The sequence below is a fragment of the Poecile atricapillus genome, chromosome 8 (genome assembly GCF_030490865.1).
Source record: "Poecile atricapillus isolate bPoeAtr1 chromosome 8, bPoeAtr1.hap1, whole genome shotgun sequence".
Taxonomy (NCBI): Eukaryota; Metazoa; Chordata; class Aves; order Passeriformes; family Paridae; genus Poecile; species Poecile atricapillus.
In genome coordinates, this window is record NC_081256.1 from 23300882 (window position 1) to 23323381 (window position 22500).

At 40.4% G+C, this 22500-nt stretch overlaps 1 protein-coding gene across 2 annotated transcripts; it reads left to right on the forward strand.

Moving 5' to 3' along the window:
* Positions 1 to 7549: 7549 nt before the first annotated feature.
* Positions 7550 to 19637, forward strand: LRRC31 (leucine rich repeat containing 31). 2 transcript variants are annotated; one of them, XM_058844009.1, is made up of 10 exons: positions 7550 to 8001; positions 8347 to 8601; positions 9487 to 9636; positions 10006 to 10160; positions 12622 to 12802; positions 13675 to 13842; positions 14594 to 14761; positions 15832 to 15999; positions 17086 to 17253; positions 18420 to 19637. In XM_058844009.1, the coding sequence occupies exons 1-10, from the start codon at positions 7989 to 7991 to the stop codon at positions 18737 to 18739; spliced, it is 1746 nt and encodes a 581-aa protein (XP_058699992.1). In that variant the 5' UTR covers positions 7550 to 7988; the 3' UTR covers positions 18740 to 19637. The 2 variants fall into 2 exon arrangements, with proteins under 2 accessions (XP_058699992.1, XP_058699991.1); XM_058844008.1 differs by lacking the exon at positions 7550 to 8001 and having other exon boundaries at positions 8307 to 8601; positions 10006 to 10171; positions 12633 to 12802.
* The last annotated feature ends 2863 nt before the right edge of the window (positions 19638 to 22500 follow it).

The window sequence follows — 22500 nt, forward strand, 5'->3', positions numbered from 1 at the left end:
GCACTACAGTGCTGCTCTTAAAGTTGCCACAAACAAGTTTGCTTTGATCTTCTCCGTTTCTGCTGTGAGGCAAGTCTTTCCTATTTAATCTGAAAAATCCTGCACCTTTCAGTATTATTTAACAGGTGTTTCATCACCATTTACATTAAAAACCCATCATTTTTTGTTTCATGTATACTTACATCTATGGTGCAGACCTTAGTTTTGGGTACAGGGAAGCCACCATCAACATCCAAGAGTGTGTCCCTTCTCTATGAGTCTTCCTTCGGGGCTGCCTCAGCAATGTGTTTGGCAGCTTTTAGAACACATCAAGATTAACATGTCAAAAACTGCTTTAACTAACGCTGACTTTACTTTAAATACAAACTGAACTTGTCTTGATTAGCTCTCATCCCTGCTCCTAAGCCCTCCCCACTCTGACATCACAAGCTCTTCTCCAATACCATCCCCTAACCAGGCTGTAAAAACATAATTACACGAAGAGCACTACACTGAGCTGATAAACCTATTTCACATTTAACCTGCTAAGCCGTTGTTAGCTTTTAAGATGCTTGATGCATTCACTTAAAATCTTCCTGTTCCACCAAGAAATACAAGACAAGATTTGGAGTTGCTTGGCTCTTCCCTGTTATGTTACCTATTTATACTGATTTTTAGAAAGAGTTCACTTCTGACTTGGCAAGGAGTTATCCCAGAAGTGTGATATCCTAGAGCTGTGTATCCGATGGGATTGGGGGAACTGCAAGGTGGAAATCCTGTTAAGCATATTGTGAGGCTAACACAGGGATCAGTTGGTTATACTGCTCAAGCCGGCAATTTACTCTTTAATTCTCACTGGCCACGGGTTGGCTCTCAGAGCCAATGCCTAGAAATGGCAAGTTTGGAAATGTCAGGGAGTGCTTAGTTTCTTCCAATATCTGTGTCAATTGATGGGATGTTTGTTAATCCTTAATCACCTGCCTAAATTTCATCAGGTGCTCGCTGAAACAAAAATATTTCCTCTTGTTCTCTAAAACACAAACACAGTGCCTAAACCTGGGGCAAATGGGCTCATTCCTATTGAAGAAAGGAATATTGAAAACACTCAGGGAAGTGTTATCATTAGCAAGGGGGTGAAATTCTGCTCTACTTCTGCACAACTTCACAGAAAACAAATTATTTTGTATAACACAAAATATATTGTTTTTAATGTGGGATTATTTAAATTATTTTTAAGTGACTGTGACTCTAAATATTTTTTTATTGTAAATCCCACTGTGGTTATTTTGTTGCTGCCTGGACCTTCTTTATACAGAAGAAAATCACACCCAGAAATATTGCTTTAAAAATCCACTACTGGATTTTAAAAAAGAATCTTTTTTCAAATAAATTAAATTGTTAGAGACCAGTTAAAACAAACGGGGAATAATTTTCATGTGGTTTTCCAAATCTTTGCATGTGCAGGCAGACAAGGAAGCAAAGGAGCGTTCTAGGCTTAAAGATAATTTTCACCTTGTGTCCAGTCCACTCAATCTGTAACTGCCTGTGATTTGAAAGGTAATGAGTAGATAGACTTGAAAAAAGTTATTTTACTGGGATTTTTTCAAGATTGTCTGGGTGAGGCTGAAGCAAATGCTGTGTAAGGTGTGGGGTTGTCCAAAAAATAAAAGTAAAAACTGGCATCAGCATCCATTTTTCATCAGATGTTTTAGTCCGTGTGAATCACCTCTCAGAAAAACCACAAAAAGTTCATTATCAGAAAAAATACTTCCTGAGGTAGAAAAAAATAAGGTTATATATTTATTTTTTTCTGTTTTACCTAATGAGGGAAGTTTGGAGAGAGAGAGGGACACTGCTTTGCAAGATCTCTGGCACGTAGCGCTTGGATTCTGGCACAGAAGCAGCATTGCTGCGTGCTGTAGTGAACTGTGACAAACACAGTCCATAAAGATGCTTCAGTGGTCCCTCCCCAGGGAAGAGCAAGTTGTTCTTGACTGAATGATGCAGGATTCAGGCAGGGGTGCATTTCTCTATCACACAATGGTCTGTGTGTCCCTCGGCACTCCCGTTCCCGCTGGGTGTCTTCACCTTAGGAAAAATGGCAAAGCACCAAAGGAGGGAGAGAGAGAGACATGTAGGAAATTAGTTACGAACAGAAAAAAAATAATGAGTTTTGGCCAGTTTGGGTACTATTCTAAAGCAGAATTAAGAACAAGGAGATTCTCTCAAATATTTTCCAAAGAAGTGTCAACTGCTTTCCATCTTTCTCAGTTCCTGAAGTACCAGGATGTACCCTTTTGTTCCCTCTTGACAAAATCAACTGCAGATATAGCTCAGCTGATGGGATTTATGGTCTTCGAAAATGGAACATAAAAATTGTACTGGACAATTGTATTGTCTAATAATAATTGTCTAACAATTAAGAGACAGCTCAAGAATTAGGTTGTTTACCAAAATGCAGTGCTGGAATGGATTTATAGAAGTAGAGAACCTGCTAAACTAGAGCCTAAGCAGGTTTTAATCTTTCTAAACACTGTTTCTAAAGACTGTCTGTCCTAAGTAAGGAATCTGTGAAAGAGTGATAATCTTTGTTTCTTCTTATCAAGTTTACTGAAGCAAGATAAAAATCTACTTATCTCCACTTTAGCGGAGATATATCATGAAATGAACTGATACAGAACTTGATAAATGGCTAATTTATCAGAGGTCAGCCTGTCTTTTTCCAACATGAAATCTGTGTTCAGACATATCAGATTCTTTAGCTAAACCTCACTTCCTTCCACATTTCCCCCAGAAAGGTCTAATTTAGAGCAGCATGGTCGCCACAGGCAAAGTAAAGAGGGAGTGGTCTGATGGATGGGAAGTCTGGGACCAGTTCAAGAATGAACTTGAACAGAAGCTGTGTCCTAGGATTAAGAAATGAACACCAGACTTTACAGTGACACACTGCCTTAGAAATAGGGTCTTGGTCCACAAGAAATTGAAAAACAACCAGGGAAGGGAACAGGCAAACCTGTGTGAGTGTCACTGTAATGGACTGGCTGCACAGAATGTTCTTCAAGCTGGAGCACTCCTTGGGAGCTTTTTCCCCCAATCCCTTGGTTGCAGGGTGGATGATTTTGCTCCTTCCTGAGTTTCAGGACACTGAAAAGTGCCCACCTTTGGTGTTCTCCCATACTAAATTCTGCTGACAAGGTCAGCAGATACTGCAAAGAGAACAGGTTGCAACATGATTGGTTGTTTAGTGGAAAAGCATTACATTTACTATTGTTCTTGAGAGAATTCAGAGCGACTATGTAGCTTACACAGCTCTCTCATTCCCAAGGGAAATCTGGGAACTAATCAGGGAGAACTGGAGCCACACTTTGGGCAAAACTGAAGCTACTCAATTTTGCTTAATGTGGCTAATCTCAATTCCAAAAGCCAGTGAGTGAACCTCAGGGATTAAATATGTCTAACCCTTGAAAATTCCTTTGAATTCCTTTGAAAAGTCAATTGACCAAACATTATTTGTGGAAAGAATACTGGGTTTTATATGACCTTGGATCCAAATGGTTTTGAATGTCTGGATTTAAAACCATACAAGTTGAGGTTTCAAAGACCTGAATTTTTGTTTTGCAAACATAGTGTAAAATGAGACTGATAGGTTTTGTTCAAAACTTTCAAACTGGCCATTTGCTGAAAGAGCACATGTATTGGTAAAATGAAATTTTAATAGAAGTTGCACTGTGCCATGTTCCTGTCATTTATGGAATTTCTGGACATTGCTTTTAGATTAGAGTAATAATTAGTGAAGCAAATCACAATACACGCAATACCTTTAATGGAAGCACTTCATGGTAGACATGTTTTCATATTTGCTTGTTTAGTGATTTTTTTCATTACTTTTTGTATGGATTTAGGGTGTGGAAAGGGAAGTTATGACAGCATTGGTATCACATTCAAAAAGAAAAGTGTTGAATAAAATACTCTTTTTTGAAGTAACTTTTGAAACAGCAACTAGAATACAGGGTCTGGGTGCTGTCATTAAGGATGACCTTAAAAATGCTTTATAACCAGCTCCTATATCTGGATAAACTTGCTCTCTCTGGCAGCACACATTCAGGTTGAGGTTCCACAGAGTGCCATGGGGAGTTTTGCTGAACTATCCAGCTCCATTGTACCAGATGGTACCGTATGGAGGTAACACTGATCCTATGACTCTGTTGATTTGTAATTAGGTTTCTAGTAATTAATATAGTTTGCAGGCCTTGCATGAACTCTGCAGATTGCCCATTCATGTAAATGATTAACTGAAAGGGGATTAATCCTGGCAGAAATTCAACCAAAAAGAATTTTCCAGACTGAAAATCTTCTCTGTCAGTCTAATAGATTGTAATAGAGACTGAAAGTTAAGTTTGCATTTGTGTTGCTCCATTTTAAAAGGAGTAACTTGATATCTGAGTGTTAAAAGTATCTGCACTGTGTGTATAAATGTACATTTGCTGCAATAGATCTATAAGTCTTGCTTTTTATGGATTTCCAAATGAATATCCAATGACTTAGTAGTTGGGAAAATCTACTTATTGTTTAATAGGAGGTAATGTAAAAACTGGCTTTGAAAAAAAGAATATGGTTTAGAATTCAACAGTTCCTGTTTAGCTGCTCATGCTGGAATATGCAAAGGTTGGAATTCTTATAGCTATAATAAATCCTCTGTGGCTCTAAAGAAAGTCAGCATCAAATTAGTGGGTGACACAGATGTTTGGCACAGGCAACACAGCCTCAGTGCCAGCTGAGGGATTCTCAGCTGTGTGGGCAAGGCTGAATTCCCCTGTCTCAGTCACTGACAGAGGATGAATGGAAGGGACAGAGCAGGAGAGAGAGGATGGCAGGAGCTGTGGAGAGCATGGTTTGATGCATGTGGCTGGCAAAGAGGAGGGCAGCAAACCTGGTGCTAGACCAGGCCACTCTTCTCTTACCCTCCCTTGGCAGCAGCTCCTGGCACGTGTGTTCTGAGTCAGCCCAAGAGTGTGACACCTGAAACTGCCAGAGTCAACCATGGGGCAGTGAACGTTTTTCCAGCCCCTCCAATTTCTTGCTCCATTAAAGTGCCCCCAACAAATCAGGCCAAGCAAGAGAATCCTGCAGTGGCAAAGGTGGGGAAGAGAATTGCCATGGAAGCAAACAAGGGTCACAATGTTATTAAGTGCTGCAGGACTCAGATTGTCAAAAATCTCTAACAGATAAATATCCCAAATCATTACATTCTATATAAATATTGGGCCAAGTGCCTCCCTGATGTAACAGTGGTTGTATGACAGCAAGGATGGGTTTAGTCCAGTGTGTTTAGACTCTGTATTATTTTAACCAGATGCTTGGGGGTTTGTTTTCTTCTAGTGGATAATGAGGGCCATCCAAAACAGAGTTGCTGATTTGCTTGGGTTTCATTGAAAGAGACACTACTAAAGGGAGAGGAAATCCCCAAAATGATACTCAGTGATTAAGCACATAGAATATAGGATTTCAGTGTTTGCAAATCCTTTTTTTCAAATGAACTTGTGGCACTAATCCTCTAATGGCATTATTTCTTTGGAATATATGCCGGATTAAGGAGTCACAATGAGGCAAAGTACGAAAATCCACATTAATCTCTCCCTGATGGATGCTGTGTGGGATGCAACTTAAACTATTTTGTTCCAAAATTGGTTCTGTTCCTAACCTTGCCCCAGGTCTAGACAGAGGGAAGAGCAGATATAAACAAGTGTGACACTGAGCACTCAGCAGATGGTCACAGGCCATTTAACTGGATACAAAGGGGAAGGCATCTATTATTTTTAAACTCCAAAAGGAAAGCCTGCCCTGTGCTGTCCATGACATGCTGCAGGTAGCAGACACAGGGCTCTGACAGGCAGGAGCAGGACTCCTGTTCAGAAGTGTGGCAAGGAGGAGATGGACTGAGAAACTAACTGGGCACCGCTGGGCCTGGCTGTTGTGATATATCACATGTTCACAGCGCAGCCTGGGCCTATTGCAAAGTGCTGCTCATGTTTACAGCCTAGTGCAGCCACCTCGCTCTCCTTAGCCTGCTCTTTTGGGGGATAATCCTGTTGTTATCTCTTCCCTCATAGCTGATGTAAAAAAGTTAAAGATTTGTTTTTAAGGAGGAGGAGACCAGGTGTTTCCCTTCTCACGGGATTACAGGAATGCTATCATAGTGCCCTGGGGTATTGCCACTTATTCAACAGCCTCAAGTGGTGAAAGAACTTCTGAACTGGCAGCACATCACCTGAAATACTGATGTCAGAGCATGTGAGTTAGCACAGCCTAACCACTGTAATTGGTGCTTAACATGCTTAAGGATTTCCCCAGTTTCACAGGACAGAGGTTATCAAATATTCCCATTCCACGTTCTCTCTGAACTGCAGTGGGCATTGAGAAGTCTTGGGCCAGGAGAGCCCAAGACATGTTCACAAACATGGGTTGCTTGCTTCATTCTCAGTCATTCTATTGTTAAGCACAAGCAAAGAACTGTCAAATTCAGTTCTTTACCAACAAAAATGCTGGGATCTTCCATCGTCTGCATAGCTGAGATGCCTGGACACATGAATTAGCACAAATTCCTGATGTGGATACAGGTCTGTAGTGAGATGCTGATTTCAGAAGCTGAGACAGGACAGCCACTCCTGGTGTCAGAAAACCCCAAGCCAACTTAGAGATAATTTCGGTTTGGGAATAGAAGTGTGCCCTCCCTTCCTACAGAAAAAGATAGTTGATTACGATGTTTTTGTACATTTCTAGCTGCTGTAAATGTTTCCCAGCATGGGAAGCTGTCATGGGCAAGAGGATTTTCCTGATGTTCACATTAAGTTTTTGTTCTTCTCATCTTACCCTGTTGACTCCTTGCAGCACCCAGTGCCTCATTCCACCGTGTCTGAATCCCTTGTCTAATTCCACACTGAGTCAAGCCTGTCCTCAGGCTGGTGTCTGCTCAGCTACTTGCAAATGAATTGTTGGTTTTGTTTACCTGCTTTATCATTCCCCACCAAAATCACTCCAGTTTGCATATGTCTTTAGTGTATACAGACTCGTGGGTGGTCCCTTGTATTTAAGGAAGTATAAATTATATTGCACCAGGTGCAGACAAAGGTGAGCAGGAAATGATAAAGGAAATGAAGAATTTGCCACATGAAGGGAGAAGGGTTTGGCTTAGCCTGCAAAAAGGAAGAGCTCATAGACTGAAAAAGATTATCAAGGCTAAAGAGATTCAGCATAAATGGCCATGAATATGGTTAAGAAAGAAATTGTGATGTTTGCCATTGAGGAAATCAGACTGAAGGACAGACAGGCTAAAAAGGGTGTACTGGAGTTTGAGGTGTATATAAGGTGTGTCCAATGATTGCGTTTTGATGATGGTATTGCCCAGAAGATGATGGTGACTTCTCCTCTTGTGTCTCCTGTTGCCCTAAAATGATCAGGAGCGTCCGTCCTCCCTTTTTCTTACTGAGCTGTGCAACATCCAGCTGACAGCAGGACTCTGCTCAGTCTCCAGCACTACTGCTGACCAGTATGGACAAAATGGGTGGGAAAACCAAAAGCTTTTCTTCAGGTACTCTTGTAATCTGATCTCTGTGGTGACTCAGCCTCTTCTAGCAACAGCTGTGTCAGGGACATGCAGTGGTTTGTGAGCAGAAGCGAAGATTTTGCTGCTACTTCCTGATTTCTGCCTCGAGAGCGATCTAAGCTGAGCACGATCGGAGCATTTAAATGGACTTCTGAGCCCCAGGAACGGCAGACTTTGGGATAGAGTACAGAGGAATAGAGGCATCAGGAAAGAGCTCACAAACCACTTGTGCAGAGCTGCTGCTATCAAACTGATGAAGACAGAAACTTGTGAGAGAAAACTGCCCAGAAAGTTCCTATTAAGGAAAAGAGTGAGGCTTTGTTTGCATGTCATGGCTCACCTATCCCACAAATCCTGAAGGTGCTGTAAAAACTGAAAACTGTGAAAGGGATCCTCAGGTGCACCCATGGAAAAGACAGGTATGTTCTTTGTTTAAAATAATACCTCTCTACTGCAAGAAATCAAAGTCAGGAAAAGCAGGATTGCTCTAGAGCTCAGTAGCCATACATGTACATCGAGGTACATTGGTTTGTATCAGTTTTGTATTTCTAAGGAATAGAGCTGTGACAGCAGATTAATGCCAGATTTTAAACAGTGCCTCAGCTTTTTGTAAGTGCTCTGCTCTTGAACACTTGTACCATGGCTATGATAGATGGTTGGATGGAGGCAACAGTGGCAAATTCTCAGTGCATCTGCCATCATAAAAAAAGGTAAGCAAGAGTAAATGTTACTAAATCTAATTCCGTCTGCTGATCCCTTGAAAGATGACCAGAACTGCCAGGATAGACATGAAGAGGACAACCCAAAGAGCTCCCCTTTTGACTTTGTTATGAAACAGTTCCAAGGAAAGAAGTGTGCTCCTGAAAAAAGCAAAGAGAAGCCTTCAGCCATAAAACAATTCTTCAAAGGCTTTGACTTCGGGAAAGCTGAAGACAAGGACAGAAGGGAAATTGAAGAAACAGAAATAAACAATGCTGAAGCTGATGACCAGAGTGAAAAGCAAGATCTCTCTGTAGAAGGTAATGTTGGTACAATAATGAAATGTGTATGTGCATATATTTTAATTTCTTAGAAAATCAGCTGTTTTCTTGCTAGCCAAAATCCTATATTCCCTGCCTACAGTTTATCCTCTACCCAGGATTTACTTCTGGTTGGAACATTATCAAGGATGTACCCTCTGATTTGATAGGTGCTAGGCAAGGAGTTAGATCCACATTGCTGAGGAAGGGTAAAGCTTTTGTGTGACTTCTGTCTTGGTCTGCAATATGAGAGTCTGTGCAGAAGTCAGCTCATTAATTCCAGAGCTTATTTGGCTTCAGAGCCAAGCTTTGAGGAGTAGCTTGTTGTATTTAAGATGGGTTTCTGTCCTGCTGTCTTGCTAAAGCACTCTGAAGACAACAGGAACAGATTTTTTTCATCACTTGGCACTGGGCAGGGGGAGGGGAAGGGAATGGGAATCCCTCATGGATATTATTTTGCACACACAAGAATACTCTTTACATCCACTCCAGAGAAAATGGAACTATTTTTCAAAAGGTGATGAAAGATGAAACTTAAGAACCCCATCCTTTGTCCTAAGGGCTCTGGGTCAGTTTGGGGATGTGATACTGGCAGCTACTGAGAGTGGATTGCTATTTTCTGTAATTTTTTGCTTTACAAAGCCCAGAAAAGCAGGAACTACCTTACACAGACGTTGTATAAAAATGCAGTAGGAGCTTTGTACTGATTTCATCTATAGTGATCTTATCAATCAGGTTGTTGGCCCACACTGATTAAAAAATAGAGCCTGCTTTGTTGACAGATTTAATTCATTTCCTAAAGTCTTCACTTGGCAGCCTCAGGCAGGTTTTACACCTTGTGTTTATTAGCAGAGGTAACCAGGTTCCTATTTCTTTGTTGCTCAGATGGACTTTCACATCTCCCTTCTGAAGCAGAGTCACCATCTGGTGAGCAGAGATTTAACCAGTTCATGGAGAAACTGGGAAAGAAACCCAACAGCAAGAATCTGGATCTAAATAATTGTGCACTAAGTGCAGCAGATATAACAGAGCTGGGTAAATGCACATGTTATTCAACTAATTACTTCATGTATTTCCTTAATTTTTATTTGTCTGTTCTATTATTCTCTCTCCTCTTTTCCCTTCCTTTTCTTTTTTACAGGCCATATTAACGTTTTATCTAATAGTCCCAGGTCTCTGAGAAATTTTAATTATGAATTATGTAAATTATGTAATATATGTAAATATAGAAATCATCCAGGTCTGTGAAGCAGATGAATGTGAAGATACAGGTAAGAAGAGTGAGGTACAAATTGTCATGGCTTTATAATTCTGTATCGGTTGTAGAAAACGTCTCAATATTAAGAGATATCCAGGGTGTGCAGAAACACAAACAGAAAAGCTTTTTCTTTTCTTTCTTTACAGCTTCCTTATTGCCATTTCTCCCAGAGCTGGAGGAGATCAGCCTGTCCTGGAATGGTTGTGTTGGAGGGACTTTGAAAGCTCTCACTGTCCATCTTCATCATGTGAACCTGTTAAAAGTCCTCCGACTTAAAAACTGCAGGCTGACAGCTGAGGATGTCATCTCCTTAGATACAGGATTTCATTTACATTTACTTCCAGACAGCTTGGGGCTAATGTAATCCATCTCATCTCTTCCTACATCCTACTCCTCCTGCTTCCACACTGGGCAAGGTAAACTCCTGCTGTGAAACAGCAGAAACTTGGGCTTATGGGTGACCTTACACCTTTAGGTAGCTCTGCAGAGTTCATTCCCCAGGGTGTGAAGCTTTCACATGCAGAGGGGAAGAGAATCCAGTCCTATTTGCAGGAAAGAATATTTTTAATCTGGATTACTAGTTTTTGCCTAGAAGCAGAGTCAATCACAATATGGTCAGCTTAGGTCTTGGAGCTGCAGGACAGGTACTCATCATGAAAACCCCAATGGTCTTTTGGGAGAAGACTTAAAACCAGAAGTTCTGCCTCAGAGCTTTATGACTTGATGTTTTTTTCAAGTCTGGGAGAAGCTTATTCCTCTGCTTACTACTTTGCTTGGAGTGCCTGCACCCTGCTTTCTGCAAAGCATGAGATGAAAAGGTTTTTAAGGTGGTGTTACATTCTCAGGTTCCGGCACAGAGTCACCTCTGGGCCTGGAGTTTACTCTGGAGTGGATCTATGACTTGTATATAAAAGAAAGGAGAACACAATCAATTAGGAATTATAAAAGTTACTGCTCATTTTAGAAGTTCTAAAAGGGGTCTGAATTATAAAGCTGGCATTTATGTCATTCATATCCAAGCCTTTTCCATGAAAGGTTCAGAAATAAAATTACATATGTGGTGGTAGATCAAAAGTGAGTCATGCAATCTCTTGGGGAGGAAATAAGCATCTCTACAAAAGCAGGTGAAAATAACTGCTCTGTTTCTGATGAGTATGAAAACTGTATTTAATTTTCTCATATTTATTTCAAATTTATTTAATTCTTTTTCAAACCCTTCTCATAGATTTGGGTTTTGGTTTTTTTCCTTCTAAGTTGTATTGGTTATTTTTCTAATTGATTTATTCTGCCAGGTTCTTCAGTGCTGTTTCCTTCCCAGTTTGGTATAGCTTCTGCTGGGACAGATGCAAAATTGATCACAGAATTTAAATTTCCAGTCAAAATGTGATGCCCTTGACATGTGGAATAGCAACAGTCAGTTTGCATTGATTTTGCCTGTGATTTTGAAAACAACTTGTCTATTTAGGCCAATCCTGGCTCTGTGACCTTGTCCACATCTCTGCAGAAATGGGGCCTTTTGTGGATTCAGCACATCCTGCTTAGAAATCAATGTCTGCAATGTAACCATAACATCAACCTATTCTACGTGGTTGCTCAGAGCTTGACTGTGAGAGGTGATAGGAAACCATTCCTGGAGTTATATTCCTTTATTTATCTTCTGGGAGGAAAATGTGTCTGAAAATCTATAGTCCTCATGTCAAACAGAAATAGGCTACGCTGCACTTCTCAACTGTTGAGCATTGCTCAGTATTCAACACTGAGGCAATAATTTAAAATAAATGCAAATATTAAAATTAAGTCGTGTCCTTTCCTCTCAAACCCAGATATTCACTTACAGAAAGAATTATTTTTCTATTATAAATCTTTTGTGAAAAATTAATTATGAAAGCCACACAGACATGAAAGGATATTACTATTAAAATACAATTCTCAATTATTAGACTTTAGGTCAAAAAATTGTGTATGACACTTTGAAATTTCATTTGCATATGATCTGATTCATTGATCTTTCTTGGGAATGAGCTTATGCAAATATGCTCTGCCTCCCTCTTCTACAAAGGAAGTTAGGAAGCTGGATTTTACAGTGGGATGTTAGTATTTCAAATAAGCACTAGCTTATAGTATTTCAAATAAGCACTAGTTCACACTGGCAGGTGTGTCAAGCCTCAAAAAGGCTGATTTTTCTGAATGTAGTAAAAGTCAGTTCTGTCTGCCTTGAAATCATAGGAAAATTAGTTTGAGTCGGAGCAATGCTCATCTTGGCTTCTTATGAAGTGAGTCAAAAATTCCTGTCAGAAATGAAACTTTCATGTTTCAGAAATAGTTGTGAGAGGAATTCTTTCATTCCATCTAAAATGACCTGTGGACACAGTACAGAGGATGCTGGAGAATTGCCAAATAAAACAGAGCAGAACTCTGCAGAACAGTAAATTCAGACTTGTCACTTGCATTGATTTCCCTCTAGACTGGACTTTCTGGTCCCAGCACAGACCAAACAGCCTGATGAGGGTTTGGGAACCTGAATAAATTTCAGGTTTGTGTGCACTGTGACAATGACTTGTGATCTATGCTACTCCCTAGACAATGTGAGATTTTATACAACATAACTGCAGAGGCAATAATTCATTTATTTAACAATTTTCCTGGCAAGACATTCATCATAAAGTAATCTGAGTATTAAGCAGCTAACCTTCCTCTTTAATATATTCCAAACTTCTATTTTTCTTTGCACTGAAATTGATATGTAGAATGAATCATTCTAGACTTCTGTTGCAGGAGAGGCATTTGAAATTGTTTCTCAGCTTGAAGAACTGGATTTATCATGGAACAGTAACATAGGTGGAAAACTATCACTGCTGACAAAAAAACTTCAGGAAGGATGCAAGTTAAAATGTCTGAAAATTACGGACTGTAGCCTGACGGCAAAGGATGGAGAATCCCTTGGTATGTGTGTGTCCATTGAGCTGGACTGAGACTAGCTTCATAAAAATGGAACTTGTTTGACTTAGATAATGGCTGTATTGAGCTCAATATTAGTGAAAAGTTAGTTTATTTCAAGCTCTGCATTATAACAGTATTTATGATGTGGGGATTTAATGCACTTTCTTCCAAAGAAGAATGTTGCTCTCTCTAATCTTATGAGGGAGGGTTGAGAAGACCTGAATCACAGTCTGGCTGCCTCAGTGGTCCAAGGTTTCTGGATCCTTTGAGACCTCCAGCAAAAAATATGTGCCAGAATTTCCAACACTAATTGCTTGAAATTAAGCATCTGAATATGCAATTAGCCATGGGATTGAAAAGTAGGTCTGAGGATTGGGAATTTAGGCTGAGTTGGCAACCACTGACCACCCTTCCCTTCTGTCCTCTCACCATAGCAGCTTAATCCTGTGTGGTCTTTTTATCTCATTGTGTGTTTTGAAAAGTGTTTGCTCAGTAAAAAGTCCCAGGACTCTCATCTCCACTGCAGGGAGCCCCATATGTAACAGACATTCCTATATATTTTCATTAGAAAATTTTCTTTCTCTTTGTATTTCTACTTTTTTTTTCCTCTGTATTTTTCTACCAATCCTTGTATTTTTTCACTTTTATTTTTATAAATGTTTTCACAGATTTTCATGATTCCTATCCAATCTTTATTTTACTGTGTTGTTTAGGTAGAACAGGAACTTAGCAAGTCTAAACCACACTGACAGGCAAACTCTGGCCACGTCTTCCTGTTTATCATGGTGCTGTATTTTTCTAGGGTTCATCTTTATGTATTCTAGACAATTATTAATTCTGGTTTCCTTTTCTTTTATTTTTTTTTTTTTCCACAGCTGAAATTCTAAATGTGACCCCAAACCTTGAAGTATTAGATGTCTCTATCAACAAAAACATTGGCTGCAGCATGAAGGTTATTGCTCAGGATCTGAAAAATGTGCCAGGCTTGAAAGAGTTAAACTTGCACATGTGTGGATTAAAGCAAGACAGCCTCCAGGGCTTAGGTTAGACTTTATGTTCAGAAAACTTTTATTCTGAATAAATTGTACATCTGAAAACCATTTAAGAAAGGCAATGAGGTGGGATTTTGCTGATGGTTTGGCAGTATTAATGGGCAATCGTTATTTGCTGTTTGAGGATTGGTAAAAGACTGCAGGGCCTTTCAGCAGGAGCTGAATTTATCTGCCCTGAGCTCAAGCTCGTGAAAGTCGGTGGGGAGAGTCACCGTCCACACCATTTATCTGAGACACATCTCAGGGCTGTGGCTCACTGGATGTGCTTCCTCTTTCCCCAGACAGAGCACAGACAAGGACACAGATAGGCAAGCTAATTTTTAACAAGCTAATCCTGCTTTCCAAAGGAAACCCAAATTCATTGTTATCACTTAAAGAGCGTCCAGTGAAGCCACATGAAATGGGACTGTTATCTATGTCTCTCCCTAGTGGATGTGGTAAAACAACTGGCATTAATGAGCACATGCAGCAGTGATTTCTGCAAAAGGCTGAGGACTGACTGGAAGTGGGGGATGAGCTGGCCTCACCTTCACCTGCTCTCCCAGAGAAGAATGGAGCTGCATAGGCAGGGAGGCTTTGCTGCATTACTGTGTGTCTGCTGTGATTATACACTGAAGCTTAGCCCAGGAGCTTTGCCTGCAATACCTGGTGCAAACTTTGACGTTGAAGTAAATAGATGCCAAAGCCCTGACCTGGGCTGTTGTGGCAGCCAGTGACCAGCTTGTCTCCTTTTCCATTTCAGACACTGCTTTACAGCACCTTGCAGAGCTAAGGAAATTAGATATCTCGTGTAACAGAGAGATTGGCGGTGGCTTTAAAACCTCAACAGCTCATTTGGCCAGCTTGAAAAATCTGGAAGTCCTTGATCTTCACCAGTGCTGTATCACAGAAGAGGACATGACTGTTTTGTGTAAGGAGATGTTGAGGAAATTCATTAAGGATGTCAGTTTTGCCTTCTGAAAATATCTCAAAGACATCAAAGATTCTGCCTGGCAGAAGAAGAGCTGATCTCAGTACTTTTTTCATTCAGCAGCTCTGAAAATGCAATGGGGGGGGAGCTTTCTTGATCAATATGGAATGGGTTTTTGCTGAACAAAAGGAAATCTCAGAGTGTCTGAACCCACGTGGAATTAAGAATCTGATTCTGCTGTGATTGAGACACAGAATGGGAATGTGGAAACTGCCACCAAGCACTGCTTTTTTGTGATAATCAATAATTTAGGAAATGTCCATGGACAGTGCCTCCAGTGGTAAAAGTTGGATGGATCCATGGTGGGTATGTGCATGGAAGTATAACTGCCTAAAACTCCCTTGGTGAGCTGCACACCGAGTAGAGGGTGATTTTAGGAGACTGCTGCTGCTGTGTGCTTTCTCTAGGTTGAATTGATGCAACTATAAACACTACTATGAAGAAAAAGGCATTTCCCAATCAATTTGTGAAATAGTTTATTTTTCTCTCTCTGTTATCATAACTTTGTTTTTACTTTTAACAACAAAAAAAAATCCCATGACTCAAAGCCTATATTGCCCACATCCTATTTTCTGTGACAAAGAAGATAACTTGAAGATGTGATGATGATGATGATGAAGCTTTAGGAAATATTCAGTATTAGTAATATCAATTGTGATTTATTTTTAATTTATTGAATAATATAGAATAATAACATTAAGACAAAGAAGTTTCAGTTAGCAATGAAAACATTTGGAAGGAAATTCCTTACTTCACCTAGAAAATTTCCAGGAAACCGTGTTCTGACAACATTCTACACATTATGGAATACTTAATTTCTGAAAGAGTTTTACTGGAAATGACAAGGCTATTTATGGTCTAAAACATTATTCACCATGAAATTGAGTGTAAAAACTTGGCCTTGACTTTTGGATTGATTTATAAAGAAAAGAAATTATGTCAGGCAAATACACAACCACACATTTGTTATGGTTCAGTGAGTGTCTAATAAATATTCCATGTTTTTGTAGCCCAGGTGATACCTTTACTCTCCAGTCTTCAAGAGCTGAATTTATCCTCAAATAAAAATGTGGGACTCTCATCAGATCCTCTTCTGGGCAGGCTCAGGTTTTTACCAAAGCTGAGATCTGTGACCATCAGCAACTGTGGCTTGGATGAAGAGTCCCTTTCATCACTAGGTAGGAATGTTCCTTTAAAGTGTGCCTGTTCTCTGTGTATGCTGTAGGACAAAGCATTCTCTTCTCCTTTGGCTGAACTCCAAGGATCATGGGTACATTATACCTCAGGTCCCAAGTGAAAAAGCCTGTGATGAAACCAGTGCTTTGTGGGACCAGGTTGCAAGGGAAGAGAATTGTATGACTTCCTCTACTATACCTGAAGGGGATGAAGTTCACTTAATCCTTTGTCTGATAGTGAGCTTTTATATACTCCTTAATTTTGGGGAAAAAAGAAAAACATGGTTTTATATTGTGCTATAATCATAGTCTGGATGTCACACTTCACTCAGTGGGGTAAAGTTTTGACTAAGGGTTTTTCACCTCGCTGCAGGTGAAAATTTCAGTAGAAACTTTCTGGGGTAGAGCTCAGCACGGGGCAATGGGGGAAATGACTGCAGTGGTGTGAAGAAAAGTCCAATCACAGGATATGTAAATTCAGCCTCTTTTGCCTACTTATTGCAAATCTCTATGGATTAGTGGCCTCTGATAGGTGTTCCATATGGCACATGAAATCTTAGTACAGAGGGATCTCTCAGTTACTGTGTCTTGTGCACTTGTATTTCAAACTGTTTACTCATGACATTAAACCTGGAGTAAGACTTGACTGCCTCCAGAAGAAGCAGTAGCAAGCTAATCTGGTCAGAGGTCCTTGTAGAAAGAGTATTATGTTTATGTCACTACAGTTATGTAAGTGACACCATGGACATCAGAGCCGTCAAAAGATTCAGAGCACCTCACTTTAAATAGTGAGTTCACAGCAAAAGAATTTGCTCTTTAAATAGATATAAAATAGTTTAAAAGCAAGCTGTTGATTCAGTGCAACAAGACCAAGGCAATAATGTGAATAGAAAGACAAAAAATCTCTCTCCATAGCAGAGCCCTTTTATTTTGTTTTGGCTGACTTTTATTAGGATAAAAGAATGCATTCTAAGCACAAGCAATCAGGCTGTTAGGATCCTACTTACGGGTGAATTGCAGGTGAGGTGTCTGTTGAGGCCATGTTGTTTTCTCTTAGTAAGCAGAAGTTGCTGGTCTTAATCTTTTCAGCTGAGGCTGCCCTTCACCTTCCTGAACTGGAGATATTAGACCTTTCTTGGAATAAGTGCGTTGGTGGGAACCTAAAGCTGCTTTTGGGAGCACTAAAGCTTGCAACTGAGATTCAAGTGTTAAGACTGAGCAGCTGTAACCTGGTGGCTGAAGATTTGGCACTTCTAAGTAAGTATAACATGGTATTTACTAGCACTCAAGGAACCCAGGGTATTTAGACCACAATTCAGAAGGGGCTTGTTCCGTGGACTGAGCATGTTTTTGCATAAATCAAATGAAAACATGGAAAATACAGGAGTATTTTTCCTACAAAGGGCTTTCATTTTTTCTGTGTGTCCTGGACATGCCCAGTGGAAAAGCTGAAAAGGCTAAAATGCAAAGAATCCTTAAGCACTTTTATGTATTAATTTAAAAAATAAAAAGAAGCATCATTTAGAAAATGTAGGGTTTGCATCTGTTTTTTATATCAAATATTTAAAGCTGCCTCTGAGGAGTTTTATTTTGCTTGGATGCTGTTTTATGGCTCAGTAGTTTAGAGAAAATGTTTGTGCTGACAGCCAGGAATACAGGCACTACCAGCTCCCAGTCCATTAGGTGGGTTTCTGGAGTCAGACTTCTGGGGAAGAATTAAACTAGAAATGTTTTGATCTCTTAGCAGCTGCTAAGAAATACTGGAAAACAGGAACCAGATAAAGGAATAAATTCTAGAATAATTTTAAAACTTGCTAATTTTATACTCATCCTTGTGATTCTGTGGGCCTGACTCAGGGATTTGAGTGTTTGACATTGGCAATAGCTGTATGACAACTGTAATTCCCTGGAATGTGAAATCTGGTGAGGTGAAGCCCAAATACTTTTGACTTTAAAAACCATCACCCTTGATAGGTGTCTCCTTTGCCCATCATATGTTAAGGACCCCTTTGGGGTATATTTGGCCTTCCCACACTAAGAGGTGGCTGTTGTTGTCAAGGAGAAGGTTGTTGCAGCCTCACCTAGTTTTGCTTTCCTCTTTCTAAATCTCCCTATAAAGCCTGTCTGCCTCTTACAATTGGCACTTGATGTAACCTCCTTCCAACTGACTCCAAGGTTTTCAGATTGCCACACACTTTTACCTCAATACTTTGCTCCTTTTGAACTGCCTGGGCTTTAAGTGTTTCAGCTGTTATAAAACTGCTTTCTGAGGTCAGCAGCAAGTGGTTTTAAGTTGCTGAAGAGTTAAATCTTGCTGTTTGATTGCTGAAATGCTGTGTTAAAATACCATTGTCTTTTCTGAGAAGATTCTAAAGCAGTTACCAGAATTTATTAGTTCCGTTTGTGTCTGTCATCTCTTGCAGCATCCCTGAGGCAAGATGGCCATTTAGCCAGATTGCAGAAGCTGGATTTGAGTTATAATAACAACATCTCTGATGAAGGCTGGGCTGTCTTCTGCCAAGGTTTAAGAGCATTCAAGGAACTCTCGGAGCTGGATGTGAGCCTCCGGCCATCGTCCTGCCGGGACTGCGGGCTGTGGTTCAGGGAGTTGTTGGCAGCACTGACACAGCTTCCAGCCTTGGCAGAGCTGGGCATGCAAAGATGGGCCCTTTCAGAGTCCCAGAGGAAGCAAATGGAAGGCTTTAATCAAGACAACAGAAGAAACATTCGTTTTGACTGTTGATGAAGGTTGGAGGTGTCTGGAAGGCCTTTTGGGAGCAGTACATGAACCAAGCAGCTTGTGTCTCAGACTGCAGTTTTTAATAATCTCTTGAAATAGTTGCACAATTATAGAAAACTGTTATTTGACCTTCTGCACCGTAGATCATTTCATTTAATAATGTTCTTTCAGATTCTCTGGGCCATGCTTATACTACTTCATGTTGTGAATACTGCCAAGGCCACTGCCCACAGAGCAGTGCTGGGGTCAGAGGGAAATGCTGCAGGTTTGGCCATGGAGGGAAGGGCTGGGGTTTGTGTTAATTCAGGTGTGTGGGCAGTGTGAATGTGGCCCCCAAAAATACCTCTAAAGTGAAAATACTTGATACCTCCATGTTTTTAATTTTTGCTTCTTCTCCCTCCAAACTTTTGCCCCTTTGTGAATTAATTAAATCATAACTGGGACACTTTGCATCCATCCCAACAACTCAACATCATAGATTGGTCCAGGAAGGAGAGTACAAAAGGAGCTGGTCTGCCTCTGTTCTGGCCCTTGATGCCATCTCATAGTGTAGATGAGTCCTGTGTAGAGTCAGCATAAAATCAAGGTATGAAACACTTAATTGGTGTCTTTGCAAGTCTCAGGGGCAAGGTACAGTACATTAAATCAGAGATATGTCCTGCTACTTTAACAAGAATTTTGGATACAGAGTAATCAATAAATGCCAAATTCAAGTCACTTGTGTCATGGAGCGTGTTAACCCACACGTGAGCTCCAGGACTGCAGTGGGATTATTCATTGGTAAGGTATTTTAGGAAGTAAAGATATTAGATCTGCCCACTGAGTGAGGAGTCTTAGAGAAATCCTGAGGCAGCTTGAGGGATAAAGTACTGCTCAATTAGCTCTGAGCATCTCTACATGCTGCAGCAATTTCCTGGAGGAGAGGTACAACAGGATCATTCCGTGGCACTTTCCTAACTTGCTAAGGCCCCCTTCAGTAAGTTGTCCCCTGCAGATGCTGATCAATATTCAGCTTTCAGTTCATGTCACCCTTCCAACATCAGCTTTTGCCTGTTCAGGGCTATAACCAGCAGCTGATACCTATTGATCATTTAATCTATGATTTCATGTAAAAGTCACCCTGGACTTCCTGGTTCCACTTTCAGTTCCACTTGAAAAGTGCACTTTACTCCCTCAGCTGTGAGAAATGTGAGTTGAACTGGAGTCTCTTGGTCAGGGGCAGCAGGGAATTGCTGTGTCCTAAACCTCTGAAATAATGCAAAGTGCCCCTGCTTCATTCAGGGTTAACAAGAGAGATTTCAAGACTTAATCCAGGACAGTTGTTCTAATGAGGAAATACCATCATGTCTGTTTAACATACCAACCTGTTCTCTTTATCACTTGTCTTCATGTGACTTTCCTCCTCAAATGCACCTTTGATCCAACTGGGAAATTGATCTTTTATCTGTTGCGTGAAAATTTCTCTGAATTAGTCCTTTCCCACTTAAATCTCTCTCTCTCTCCACTTTACCTTTAATGTCCACTTTCTAGTTTGTAGTAGTGAAGTTGAAGTCTTCCTAACTGAACTCAACTTCAGTGTTGGGGTTTCTTGTTCTTTCACAGCTGGATTCCCCATTCTTTGCTCCAGAACACAGGACAGACCCACTGCTGGCAAACTCTCCCCTGCTCTGGATCCCCCTGCTCAGTCCTTTGTCCTCTTATTATTCTGTCATGCCAATTGTGCCACTTTGTTCCTTTATCACCTCCACTAAATGTCTTGTCAATCTGCCAATCTGCCCAGAAATCTCTCATCCAATGATTTCCTCCTTGGCAGTTTTTGATTCATCTTTCTCTCTGTTCCTCTTTGCCTTCACTTAGGGTGAAAAAATTTCATTAGACATTTCAAAACAATCAAAACAGCCTCAGTTACCCAGTGAAATGGAAAATCAGAACAGAGCCGTCCCACTTTGCTGCAGTCCCAGCTCTCTCCTGCCAATGAGCATATTAATGAGATTTCAGTATCAAGCAAGAGCCAAACAGAAATGAGTTTCATACCCTGGATGCAGATTCAGCGAGCACTGCCTGGAGATGAACTCTGGTAAGAGCTGGTCTCAGAGACCCTGCCCTCATCAACTGCCTCAGGGTGCACCACCTTCCCTGAGGCAAGGGGAGGGAGAGCAGGACTGCAGTTCTGACCAGCCAGCTAAACTAAACAAAGGGTTCTGCTCCCACCCACTCTGCATTTTGAACCCGCACAGTGGCTGGCTCCAGTCCAGCTTGATGCTCTATGTACACTGCAAATGAAACTCAGGGGCTTAAGGGGTAGCTGAGCAATACAGAACGAAAACTAGACAAGGACATTGTGTGTCTAGGAAAAACAGTTGTCTGCCTCTCAAGTGCCATGGAAAGACATGGTTGCATATAAATTTGGCATGCAAAAATTATAGCAATATTATGTTTGTCATGGTTCTTTTTAATAAGAAAGGTGTTATGTTGTGTCAGAGCCAGAATCATGGCAGAAAATGCATCCTGCAGACCCATGGCTTTCAAATAAGCTTGTCATACACAGACACATCCAAAACTGTCACCAAGCCACCTCAGAGATGAGCAGTACCACTAAGGAAGTGACAGCTTGCAGTCATTCAAAGTGCAGTAACTGCAGATTGTCAAAACATCAGTGAACAGATTTGCAAAAGTGTGGAGATACTTTCAAACAGCTTTTTACACCTCTGTAAGACAGGATGGGAATGCAGGTCCTGGTAGAAGTGTGTGTTCTGCCTGTTTGGAATCCCACTCCATATTTCTAAACAAAGGTGCTGCTCATTCCTGGAGGCGAAGGGCATAAGTAAGGTTTATAAACTGTGATATTGTTGGGATCATTACTAAACACAGAGAGATAACATGAGTTTTAAATGCTGAGCTTTGATATTAATCCTGTTCTGACACTTCTGGCCTGATGCTGCAGCAGGTATCTAAAGAGATTACGAGTCTCTTTAGTCCTGCATTTGGGAGCAGCTGGAGTCCACGGAATTTCCATGTTGCAGCAGAACAAGATCTTGCCCCTTCTATTGCTCCTGCCTGCAATTTGCTTATGTCTTCTGGCAGACATTTAATTCCCTTATCTTGTCCCAACTATAATTTTTCTAATGACTCCAGGAAAAAGATCTCCTTTGGAAAGATACTGAATTTATTTTCAGAAAGGCTAAGGCATTTAAAATTTTCAGTTCCTTCACCTCTACAGGTATCTAGACACAGTCATTAAAAAGATATATTATGTCAATTAAATAGTAATCTTTGGGATTTTGTTTTTAGGAAAGAAATCTCCTAAGAAAATTCTGTGGAGCTGCATTACTGTTGATAGATGAACACAGAATATTCTGCTCATTAATGTCACATTATACCTCACAGTATGGTGGAAATTTTGGCAAAGACATCTGTGTTGCTTCCTGTGCTGGAAAGATTTCTTATGGGTTTAATTTTATTTCTTAGTAGAAACATTAGTCTGCTTCTTCATTTCCTTTGTATGCACAGTGCAGGGGAGAGCAATTTAAATTATTGAAATCTGAAAGTGAGTCTTTTGCATAAATTACTACTTCTGTAAATGTAACCTTCAAGAAGAAAACTGCACCAGTGGAAAAAAAAAAATCTTTGGAATAAAAGCATTGCATTATATAAAAAGGAAGATGTATTCTGAGTCCTAAAATGAGGATGTCTATGAATACTCTTACATTTACCATAACCCAAGGATGCATAATTGGTCATTATCAAATGAACAGCAAGTGTTC